Consider the following 12906-nt stretch of genomic DNA (forward strand, 5'->3'; position numbering starts at 1 on the left):
CTCTGTTAATCAGGATTTCGTCAAGTGTCCATTCCTTTGTCTTAACTTCTGAAGGTGGCAGATTATCAATCAACAGTTCAGGAATCGCTTGCCTGGTCCTTGTTTTAGTATACTGTGGAATGAGTCCATCAAAACAAGAATTATGTACTGTCTTTGATTGTTCATTGTGACAAGAATTGGCAGAAGGAGGAGGGAACACAGAGGTAGCATCGTTTTCCACATCAGCTTGAGTGTTTACTTCAGTCTCAGCAGCTGGATCAAGGGCTGAACCTAAGCCTACAGTAATGACTGATTCTGTGTACGCAACCATTGTGGATTGTGTTTGGGATACAGAAGCATGTATGTGTTCAAACTCTGAATTATGAATGACTGCTATAGAGGAATTCTTAGGCAAAGGAGTGACTTGTAAATCTTCTACTAACAGCAATTCCTGACCAACGGTAGAACAATTGTCAGAATCTGTGCTCTGAATAAGTGCTGTGCCAGAAAGAGGACTTTCACTCCCAATAGGTTTTTCATATTGACAAGTATCATGACCTACTAAAACCTCCTCACTCAGAGATTGAACAGTATTCACTTCATCAACGGATAAAGTTTGAGGTGTAGTCAGAAAAATTCGTAAAGTTTTATTCTCCTCTAATAAACTGATGTATTCTCGTCTTAATTCCTCAAATTCAACTCTTAACATGCCCAGGCTTAACTGTACATCCCTATCAGTAGTCACAAGGGAAGGCATGGTGGCATCGGGGCTGGAACCTGCCCTAGTCATCTGGACGTGTACTGATTGTACATCGTCATTTACTGCTTGCAGGTCTTGTGATCTATACTCTCGCTTACCGACTTGGTCTGTGTTACCCTTAAGTAAACTATTGACATCAGACCTCTTGACATTAGGGACTACAGTAAGTACTTGTGCAGAGGAGTAAGCAGTTGGCTGAGGGCTGAAAACAGAAGTTATGTAATGAACCCCTTCATTCTTTATGTTTGAATCATGAAACTGTTCAATCTGAGGTAAAGCACAACCGGAATCATGGGGTTCAACAACAGATGTACTCATATTTAGTAAATCTAACAGTGTTTTATTTTCCGCTGCTAAGGCTTGTGCGGACATATCTGGATCAAAATTAAAAACAGAATTAGGATCAGGCAATGTATGATGGGCCAGGCGATGGGTATAATATCTTGCACGTAAATACCCATTCGTGTCAAGGAGTTCATTTAAGTCTGGATCAGTGTTTTGATTATCACAGGCAAACGTAGTCAAAACTTTCTGTACACATTTTTTAGTAGCCTTGCTACCCTTCTTTCTTGATCTGGCCGTATACAAACGGGAAGAAGGGCTGGTCATTCTGTTAAGAAAGGAAGAAGGCATACTATGGCAAAAGGGAAAAGGCACACAGTTGCACTGTGAACAACTCTGAATCTAACAACGTGTATATAATACCACAAGTCTTGTGTATATATGTAAAACCCAGGAACGTCAATAAGGTAAAACAGTATTACCAATATAGGAAAAGGGATGTGGGGTAAACACTTAGGACCTCCTTATGACTGAAAGGAAAGTCGGCAAACTCTTTACCCACTATGCTCTTAAAGATACTGACAGCGCTAAACCCACGTAGCGGGCAAGCAAGGACAGATTCTGTGAACTGACAATCTGTATAATACTGAATAAGGAAATTATAAACAGTACTCACGAGGACCGGAAAGACCACTTGAATGTCAGTAATTTCACGAACCCTGTAGATCAAACAGGGACCCAGAAGGCTGTAAAAGCAAAGGGTTAAAGATAACAAAATACATAAACCCTAGTAAAAGGCAAGTCTGAATTGTGATAATAAATCATGAGGAAAACTAAAAGGGGAACACTCTGGAACTAGTAACAACAAACCCACACCTAATAATCAATGGAAAATGAATGCAGAAGTGTAGTGGAAAACATGGAGTGGAATCTCAATAAAGTAGGATCAGGAGCAGGGAAAATGATATCACAAAAGGAAACCTTTCCCACCCAATCCAAGGAGAAAAGGCAGTAACTAATTCTACGAAAGTAAATATTAATACATCCTGCTTTTCAGTAACCAGGACAGCATAAAGGGACAGAAAACACCGGCAAACTGGGCTGCATCAAATAGTAAAGTACAGAGAAAGGCTGTCTGCAGACAGAGGAAGACAGAAAGGGAAATTCAGAAAGCATAAATCAAATAAGCGCATAAATCCGAAATCCAGGACAGAGGAACAAGATACAGGAACTAGTAACTGGGCACAAAGCTAGGAACAGGAATTAGGTACAAGGCATGGAACTAGGAACAAGGAACTGGAACTAGATACTTGGCACAATATCTATGAACAAGGAACTGGAACTAGGTACAAGGCACAGAAACTAGGAACAAGGAACTGGAAATAGATACTTGGCTCAATATCTATGAACAGGGAACTGGAACTAGGTACAAGGCACAGAAACTAGGAACAAGGAACTGGAAATAGATACTTGGCTCAATATCTATGAACAGGGAACTGGAACTAGGTACAAGGCACAGAAACTAAGTACAGGAAACAGGGACTAGTCACAACAGGAACACTGCTACAATGACCAGCGCCGGACTGAAGCAAACTGAGGCTTTTAAAGCTGCTTAACGAGCACACCCCTCAGGCGTGCCGCCTGCTGCACCTGCAGCCACAGGTGTTGCCTATCCTCCTCCCAGCGTTGTGCTGCAAGGGAGGAGATGATGCAGTGAGCCAGGCATTCTGGGAAGCAGGAGGTGAAGCAGTGAGCCAAGGCATTCTGGGAAACATAGTCATTTGATTTAAATAGCATGCTGGCTGCCAAAAACCAGGAATGGATCCGGAAGGGAAGTAACTGGGAAAATAAGGTTTTAACGCTCCCAATTCATCAGAACACTGTAGCATAGGGTTCGAAGGAAATGTCCAGTAAGGAATAAACCCCAGAACATGCCCCCAAGTGGCGGGGACGGGAACGAAGGGAGCGAGAACGGGAGCGAAGAGAGCGAGCCGTGACAGAAATAGAGAAATGGGTTCCCAATTTCCATAGTGAACTTGATTCTTGAGTGGACCGAATGGCTGTGATTTCCTTCAAACAGTTAAGGAAGTCGGTAGTGTCCTTCAAGTAGGTGGATGTAGCTTGGACAAGTGGTTGAGTAACATGTCAACATATACATACAGGGGGTCAAAAATACTCTCAGTGCCAGCCACAATGGGTCTTAATGGTGGATTTAGTCAGTCTTTGTGGATCTTTGGCAATCCATAGAAGACAGGAGTAATGGGATGTTTATTGATCAGGTATTCTGATGTTTTATTGCTAATCCATTCATACATTCCCCCCGTGTTTGGGATGATTTAGTTATCTGTACATACACGATTACGTTAACCAACTTTTGACACTAATTGGCATTTTTTACTACGATTTTACTACGTTTTACATGATTCTTGATACCATTGTCCTATCTATTTCAAATATTCCTTTCCAGATTGAGCTATCTCCATTAAATACTGATCGATTGGTGACCATCATTCATTCTTTGAAGCAGCCTTCTGCATTCAAGATACGCACTACCCCTTGTTTTCTTTGGGGCATTAGAAATTGCGCTCACATCATTCTACTTCATCAGGTAATTCTGACTTACTATTTCTTTTTTTTTTTTGACTTACTATTTCTATTTTTCTCCACTCTGGATTTTTGGGAAGGCGGTCGGGGAGTCATATTGGATCTCTCGCCACTTAAGCGGCATGCTTCTCTCTAGGGGCGTTCATTTGGGAATTATTGATTTGACTGGTCTTTTTGAACCATTATGGTCCTTATAAACTTTATGGAACTCAAATTGATGTGGATGTAAATATATTAACATTGTGTTGATTGTAACCTTAGAAACAGTTACTTTTTTGTTATTTAGAGATTCTTCAACCTTTTAGGTATCACTGTATAATACTCTTGTTCAAACTCTGTTTTTGGTAATATGTATATTTGTTTATAGTCTGTTTAGGCCTAAGAAGAAGAGGAGTCCATCCTCGAAACGCGTTGCCAATTGAAAGCAGACTACTGGCAACATTTACTCAATTTATTTTCTTTCTCTGTAACAACATTGTGATTATTTTTGTCTTTGTATCCAATGCACAATCTAATCCAAAACAAAATATATACACTAATATATACACTTATGTGTTTTTACAAAATTGGTTTTGTTTGAATTTCATTATTTATTCATGGACATTATTACCTTAATGTTATAGTAGTTGGTTTAACCAACACATAATAGTGTGCAGGGGACGGTAGGGTTCAAAAGCTTGAATCTTCTCTTTCTTTATTTACTCTTCATAAGGATTTCAAACTGTATACCAGTGTCACAAGATGCACTATTTCTAATCTGGATGCTAGGTCCAGTGGAATCGGGACTTTCACTGGTCAAAATCAGGCCAATATCCTGCTTGATAGATATCGGCATAGCGATGGGATTTGCCAGAATAAGGCTGAGTGGGACCCACAGAAGGCATGGACACAAAGGAGCTTCTTTCCAAGACTGTATTCCTTCACCAGCAAACACAGTGCAATGTAACCCATTAAGAACAGAAAGTCTTGGATCACACTCCACAATGGGCAAGTCTGCCCGGGCCTGCTGCACATGCCTGGGTGCTCTCTGATTGTTAATGATCGAGTCTTGACAGCGTTGCTACCCCAGCAGAATGCCAAGTCTCTATGATAGTTCCAACTCTTGAGGGGTGAGATCTTTTCAGGTTGGACGGTTAATTTTGAAGTTCCCTAACCTGTGGAATTCTCTCCCTATCCTGTCCAAACTCCGAACCAGACCTACCTTCCATGCTACCACACCTTGTGAACGTTCCTTCAACGACCATCGGTTCCATACCTTCATATCAGGGTCTTGTTCCTAACGAAAGGTTACACTTCCTGAATTCCACCTCCTCTACAACTGCATCACATCCAACTTTGCCTCATTCCTTCTCTTGTACTCTACCCTCTGCCTCCGGCACTCTGCCTCCTCTGACTTCTCTCCTCCTAATATCTAACATCCTTCGTCTTAAGTCTGTCACCTTCCCTAACCACTCCTCCTTCCACTTCCTAATTTTCAACCGTCTCCACCTTCACTCCACCGCCCCTCTTGAACGCTTCTCCTTCCACTTACTGGTGTTCTAGAACCTTTGCCTTAACTCTGCCTCCTTCCTTAACAATCTGCCTCCTCAAAATACTCTTCAACCTCCTCCTCCTCCAAAAACATGTATTTATTTATTTACTGTTTGCTTGTTAGGCACTTATACAATAAGAAAATACTCTTTCAAAGCAACCACAGGCAAGGGAGGCAGCAGGAGTGGGAGATACGTTAAAGTACAATTAAAAATACAATATATAAGAGCAGAGGGGGGAACAGGAAAAACAGGACGAACCTACTATGCCTTGTGAGTATTCAGAACGAGCAAGTGCAGCAACATCTCACCCACTTCCACTTCTTCACACTCCCACTTCCACCACCCTCCACTTTTCCAGTCTCCACACTTCTTCCTGCTGAGCTCCAGTTCTCTTAAACCAAACCCCACCATCCTTCAGTTACTGCTAGAACCCATCAACTCACTGTTTGGAGCTGCTTTTGTTATCTCCTGGCCCCTCCCCTGGGCTGCAAGAGAGGGCTCCACTGTAATTGGCTGTGGCTATTTCTTTTCTGTGACACTCTAGAAGTTGGTCTTAGTGAAACAAATGGTATAAGAGCTGGTGCGACCGTCTTGGTTTTCACTGGTCCGTCTTGCCCTACTCTATTTGTCTGCTGTCTGTAGTGTGATCTTTTCCCTTTACAATTACTTATTGTGTCCATTTTCCCATGAATCCTTTCCGTAGGTCTTAGCAGGCCTCTGGAAATGTTTGTTAAGCTATTTCGACTGTTTTGCTACTTTCCCTGATCCTGAACATTGTCAGCTGGGCTTCCCTGTTTCAATTTCCGGTGTGCAGTGATATAATTGCGGCAAACAAATTGTCAGTAAAAAAAATCTCGCCGTGGTTTGACCCTGTAATGGTGTACCCATTATACCATTTAAGGAGAGCGGGGATTGTGGGGGTGTCCCCGCTCCCCTTAAATGGTATAATGGGTCAGCGGATTGCGGGGGTGTCCCCCGCATCCATAACATGGATTGCGGTGCCAAAACCACAGCCTTTTTGCAGCGTTAATTTGTGTAAACAGCAATTTTTGCTGCAATTTTAACACATGGAACCCAATTTCCGAGGTTTAAAAGTGTTGTCACTTGTACCTATTTTAAAGGGGCCAACTCATCTTGTAGAGAGGGGGCAGGGGGTTCCTCTCCTTAACTCTTCTCTCTGGGGAATACTCTGGGAGGGTTGGCTTCCCACACGGAAAAGGACTGGGGTAAGTCTACTCTGCATCCCATTCTCCACAGACTGATGGATTATGGGAGATGTAGTGCCTAGATAACAGACCCCTGCTACTGCTTCAGGGAATCCCTCATATACCAGCTCAAGGGACGTACCTGACCACTGGGGCCACCGCCCTGCCGATCCCACCTCCAAGCAGGGGACTTAATTGCAGCTTCCATGTCTGTGTGGGTTTGATACGCTAGAAGGGAGTAGGTCAATGGTGGAATGTTTTAACAACCCAGTGGAATCTTTACAGGGTAAAGATATCTACCACATTCTGATAAACCACGCAACCACGTTTTGATTGATGCTGTTAATCATGGCGGTTCCTTCGCTGGTGAAGTCAGGAATTGTTTTGCTTCAGCTAGGAATACTCAGCCTCTGCTTAAGGGAAGCAAAGCGTAGCCTGAAACCTATCGTGAAAGTGGAATAACTAACTACCTTTGTACAGGCAGTAATCCAGCAGTGACTTCCTTGCAATTAATTTGTGATCTGGTTATGTCCCAGGTAATGATAATGATAATAGCGCCTTTATCCAATACGCTTTACAGAGCACATATTTACATACAATATTACACAACCGAAATTGGTATTCATTTATTGACCTCGGAAGGATGAAAGGATGAGTTGGCCTTGCTGGGATTCAAACCTGCGACCTGCAGGTCACGCTCAGATCGCCGCAGTGAGCGCTCAACCCGCTGAGCTATCTTACTGGCTAACCAAACTGGTAAGCAAACCGTGCCACTACTGAGGCTGTGCGAAGCTGCCAAGCCTATGCTGATGATGGGCATCTGAGTGCTAATCCAGCGCTCTTGGAAAATGTAGTCTTGCCTGCTGCTTGCACTAATCTGAGACCCAAGCCTGAACTAAATAGCAAACTTAAAATGGCGGCCTGAAAACAGAATGATCGGATTTGCACTAAAAATCGCTGCCACTGATAGGTTTGGGCGTGGAGAATATTAATTTCTCTGAAGGCTTTTGCACAAACCAATTTGTATACATTGGGCATTTCCTAATATTTTAGAAAATATAAATCTTACCATCCATCATAGGCAAACAGTCCATTATAAAGTGCCAAACTAATGGATCCAACAGAAACTTGAGAGCCTTCGAAACTGTTTTCGAAGTTTTGGGTTTTTCCTGCAAGAAAAAGAAATGTAAGACTTTTACTGATTGCCCTTATTTAATGTTTTATTGTATTGGTTTATTCCAAACCTTATACATACACATATGAAAATGTATTTAAAGATTTTGATTATCTAAAATGATCCAATTACATTCAGGCTATAAAAAAATAAAATAACGTAGAATGGAAAGAGAAAAAACAAAATTGACATTGGCTTAAATACACATAATGCATTCACAGACAATTAAAAAAAAAAGATAAAAATCGATTTCATATGATTCTTTAAAAATCATTGATAATTTTTAAATCCTTTAACTGCACTTATAAACAAGGTGAGAATACAGTGAGATCTTGAATTACGAAGTGTCAACAGTCCTGCTTTCCTTTAGTTCATCCTGCTAAAAAGTTGGGCTATGGGCTGCTTGGTGATTTGAAACAATGAATGTCCATTAACAAATATCCTCGCCACTTCCCTGCATTGACTGAAGCATCAGAAACGCAGTATTAAAAGCAAATACCACGGCAACTCCCACCCCTAGAAAAGTGAATGGTAAAAAATAGCAAAAATAGAGCTTTACAAAACAATTCCTATCATTATTTACCGAGAAAGCCAAGTTCCTCAAGCCTTTCAGCAAAGCATGTGCAACATCCCACACAGTAGAAATGCGCAACTTCCCAAATACAAAACCACCACAAAACCTAGGGTTCTCGAGTACGGCCATAATAAAGAGAATAGTGCACCTGCAAGACATTACAACTATTAACACACTGGGAGAGGGCTTCAGGAGCAGACCACAATGATGTTGTTCTCGGCGACTATCCAGACTCCCATTAGCAGAGGAGATCAGTCTGCCATTTTGGCCCTAAACGCATACAATCTAGTCCCATGTTAAAAGTGGCGGTGCCCAAAATGGCTCTTCATCTGGGGAGGCCTAAATCCTTACCCATGCCATATGAAGAGGAGTCAAATATCTAGTGGCCCTGAGTAGTTTGATTTGACCTTGTCCCTGGGTTGGGGGCGTTTCTGTACAGTGTGGAAACCATTCCGGGGCGAGGGGCCAGCACCAACTCCTCTGGCAACAATCCTGATTTGCATATGGATGGTTCCTTCCTGTAATCGCACATAGGCGATACAAAAATAAAAAATTTGAAAAAACAAGCTGCCCAGTGCAATTCCAGTGCTAGAGATGAATTCAAGCTTTCCATACCTCATCTTTTGGTGTCTACCATGAGACTCCCTAATTTGGAGTGGGTCTGCCCAGCCATACCACTTGCTTGCTGTACCAATGGCATCAACCATCACCTCAAAGATTGTGTACATTTCTTTATTGTCAATTTTTCATAAATACCAGCAACGGTTTTTCTAACTTAGTAACACACTCATTAATTCAAGTGAGTACCTGTGCATTGAGGCTTGTATACTGAGACCGAGTGACAGAAAGTAGTGAAAAGTAAAACAAATGGATGAAAAAGCAAAACGTCACAGTTTCAACAATTTATAAAACAGTGCATACAGTACATTGGTACCCAGCGAGGGACAATGAGCTTGTAACAAGCAAGATAATTTGCCCTCACCGAGCCGATACCAGCCGCGTCCTCATCGCCATGGAAAGGGAGAAGGGACAGCGTGTAGTTCCCTCATTCGTTACATGGTGCCCATCTTTTTTGTTTCATTTTTTCTTCGTTTTTAAATGGCCGCCATGGAAAGAGAGAAGGGACTACATATAGTTCCTTCTCCCTGTTCCGTGGCGGCCATTTATTTTCTTTTGTTATTTTTTTAAGTTGAGGAATCCTGGAGGCATTATGCAACTTTAAAAAAGTCACTATTAATTTGGGGTACTAATAGCAAGAAGACCCTCACCGGGGCGGAGGGCCACCTGGTCAGGGAATGCCCCGGGGCTTTAGTTTAGGCGAGGGCCTATAACTATTGGCCCTGGGGCATTACCGAATTAAATCTACAATAAGCCAATAGCCCACTGTTATACATAAGCAGTGCATAGGTTGGCTTCCCTCTTCTGTGACTCAATCATCTTTCATCCGCAATTAGGCATATGTGAATCCATGCTGTCCTACAAATTGTTTTGTTTAGTTTGTTCACTGTTATTCGACATTAAGTTAGGTACACACGAGCAACACATAAAATTACAATCGTTCAAAAAACCAATACATATTACATTAGAAAAATGGATCTGTACTGTTGCATGTCACCCCTGCAAGAGGACATGGTATCTTCCTGTGTGTTGTCTTGGTCAAGTGGGGAACCACGTGACCAAGTTAATAAAGAGGACGGGCTGTTTCCGTTCCGGGCTCGTCAGTCAAGACCAACCTGACTCCGCATGTGTGTGTGTCTTGGGTAGCGCCATGCGGGTGCCCCACCACGTGTGCTGGGCCCAAGGACGGGGCCCAGCTCCAGGACGGTGCCCCTGCCGGGCAACGCCATCCCCATGTGTTCCCCTGGCCCTGTGAGTCGGGCCAGGGTGCCGACCCCGGCCTGGGTGCCCCCAGAGCCAGGGCCGCGTTATGCCGGTTGCCACCCGGCTCATGTGCGGAGCTCCGGTGTCCCCGGAGCGGGTGGGATGAACCCCCACCCTTTTGTGAATGCAACGTGAGCGCTGCCCGTGTGTGCCTGGTCGGCTGCCACCCGACCTAAGTATGGGGCTGCCCGGTGATCAGGAGCAGCCCCCAACAATGGCGACGAAGGAATGGGCCCCGTGTGCCCGGAGGATGTCATGGTGTGGCGAGCCCATCTACACCTGGGCCTGCCGAGAAGAAGTGGCGTGGCAGGCCCACCTCCAACTGGGCCTGCGAAGTGCACATGAGGGGCGAGCTGCCTGCCCGTCCCATGAGGGAGATGGAGAAAGCCTGCGGCATCGCCTGCATGGGTGGCTGCGCTCCTCCCCCGACTGGGTAGCGGACGCTGCAGCAGCGAGGGAGGGGTGAAACGGATGGCGGCGTCGGCCGCAACGAGGAGCGGCTAACATCGCCGCAGGAGGATGGATGCGGGCCCAACTCCAACTGGGCCCGCAAAAGTACTGCCCTTAAAACAGACATTATAGAGCATCCAAACACGTTAAGACAGAGGCGCTGATATTTTGCAATAGATACAGAACTGGTAAGGCACTCCTCCCCCCCTCCTTCCTTCTGACTCACTTTTCTCTTGCAAGTGTCTGCACATGACCCCACTTCGCTGGTCTGCCTGTCTCCCCTGCAGAGCGGTCCCGCTTGATGCAGCTTCTGTTGCTCTTGCGCGCTGCAGCAGATCCCTGACATTGCCTCCATCTCTCCCCTCTCATTCTCTCTTTACTGCATCCAGTTCCTTGTCCCTCCCTCCTGTGCTACATCGTTGTGAGGCCTTCGGCCTACAAATCACGCAGCGACACGGGTGTATGTCTTCACAACTCCTTTATTCAACAGTAACTGCCAACCCCTTAACTTTCCCGCTTCCCTCCCCCTTGCCCCGCCCCCCTTCCCTCGGTCCCTCTCCTTTACTTAAAGGGCCCGTGTCCCTTTTCTATGCACAACAACCCCTCCTTACTTATCGTCGAAGTCCGTGTTTACATTTCTTCAATGAGCCGAGAGGGCCGTCTGGCTAGCCTGTGCGGGCGGATCGGGAGGGGTCTCTGGGTCCATAGGGTCTTCTTCCTCAAGAGGCATGTCTTCATTTCCATCTTCTTGGAACATTCGTCTGAAGTATGACGCGTTTCGGGTTATTTCACCCTGGTCTCCCAGGGCGGTGATCATGGGTCCTTTCACTTCCGTCACTATCATGGGCTCGGGCCGATGTTTCGAGTCCGTTTTCCGGTGTTGGGCCTGCCTGACCAGCACTGTTTCTCCTACGGGGATCAGGGGTTCCTTGGCCTTCCACTTCCGGTCAGTCCATTCTTTAGCTTTTTGTCTTTTCTCCGCTTCTCCTTGTCGTATCTCGTCGTCCTCCTCCGGCGTGTAGTCCTCGAGTTGGGGAAGCCTGGACCGTGGTTTGTATTTGATCATAAGTTCGGCTGGGATGTACCCAGTTGCCTCGTGGGGGGTATGCCGGTAGCTTCGTAGCATTTGTGAGATGGCTTGTGGCATCGAGGCTTGGTCTGTTGCTGCTTTTTGGTGTGTGCGCTTAATGTTCGCCATAAATCGCTCCACCACCCCGTTGGCCTGGGGCCATAGTGGTGTGATCTTCTGGTGGTGGAATCCGAGGTGTGCCGCAAATTTCCTAAACTCTTGTCCTTGGAATGGGGATCCATTGTCCGTTTTCACTACGTTGGGGATGCCCCATTCGCTAAATACTTCGTCTATTGGGCCTACCACGTGGTGGAAGGCCGTGGATTGTACGTGCTTTACCAGTGGGAATCGGGAGTACTCATCTATGCCAGCAGCAGGTGACCTCCCTCTTCGAGTGGGCCGTAGAAGTCAAGTGCTACTCGCTGCCAAGGTTCATCAGGGAGCGGAACTATGCGCAGGGGGCAGGGTGGTGAGCCGGCCGCATTTACTTGGCAAGGGTTGCAGTGCCTTAGTATGTCATCCACAATGGTGTCCATGTGGGGGAACCACACCTGGTTTCTCAGTATCTTTTTTGTGTTCGCCACACCTCGATGGCCTTCGTGAGCAATCATGACTAGTGGTTTTCTAAGACTTTTGGGTGCTACCAGGCGGTTCCCTCTGAGCAGTGTGCCTTGGCTTGTTGTGGCCAGTTCGTTGTGTATTTTTTCCATTCTGGTCAAGTCTCTTCTGTCTACTTCCCCCCCCTCTCCTGACTCGAAGTGTTGGTTGGCCGCCTGTCGCCACTTGTTGGTGTTGGTGAGATGGACAGCTGCCTTGATGGTGGGGTCAGCTCGGCTCTTTTCCGCAAATAGTTCGGCAGTGATGGCCGGGGGAAGGGCATTGTGTGATAGGTATGCAATGTATCCATCGGCTTCTCCTTGCATTGCGGTGTCTGGTGCTTCTTCCGGGTGTCGTGATAGATAGTCTGCTGGGTTTGCGTCGCCCCCAGGCTTGTGAATGATGGTATAGTCATATTCCTGGAGGCGGATGCCCCATCGTTCGATGCGTGGAGGCATCTTTATTCTCGGGTTGCCAAATAGGGCCAGCAAGGCTTGGTGGTCCGTAACGAGGGTGAACGTTTGTCCGATGACAAAATGATGACATTTTTCGCACGCCCATACTGCCGCTAGGCTCTCCCGCTCTGCTTGTGAGTATGCTTGTTCGGTGGAGTTCAGTGCGCGGCTGGCGTATGCCACGATATGGGTTTTGGAGTTCTCTTGTGGATCTGTTTGAGCTAGGATGGCACCAAGCCCCACTGGGCTAGCATCCGCAATGATTTCTGTTTGCCATCTCGGATTGAAGTATGCCAGTTGGCGATTGGCAGCTAGCTCTTGTTTTATTGTGGCGAAGGCCTGTT

General features: G+C 45.6%; 1 protein-coding gene across 1 annotated transcript in view; it reads right to left on the reverse strand.

The window, feature by feature from the left end:
• The window catches only part of SLC7A9 (solute carrier family 7 member 9), a 659969-nt gene that overhangs the window by 276198 nt on the left and 370865 nt on the right, over positions 1–12906 (reverse strand). Inside the window, exon 6 of the mRNA XM_069639081.1 lies at positions 7432–7531. Within this exon, the coding sequence (XP_069495182.1) occupies positions 7432–7531 (100 nt within the window). The remainder of the gene's footprint in view (positions 1–7431; positions 7532–12906) is intronic.

This window comes from Ambystoma mexicanum, chromosome 1q (assembly GCF_040938575.1).
Source record: "Ambystoma mexicanum isolate Mex_15411 chromosome 1q, UKY_AmexF1_1, whole genome shotgun sequence".
In the NCBI taxonomy this organism is placed as follows: Eukaryota; Metazoa; Chordata; class Amphibia; order Caudata; family Ambystomatidae; genus Ambystoma; species Ambystoma mexicanum.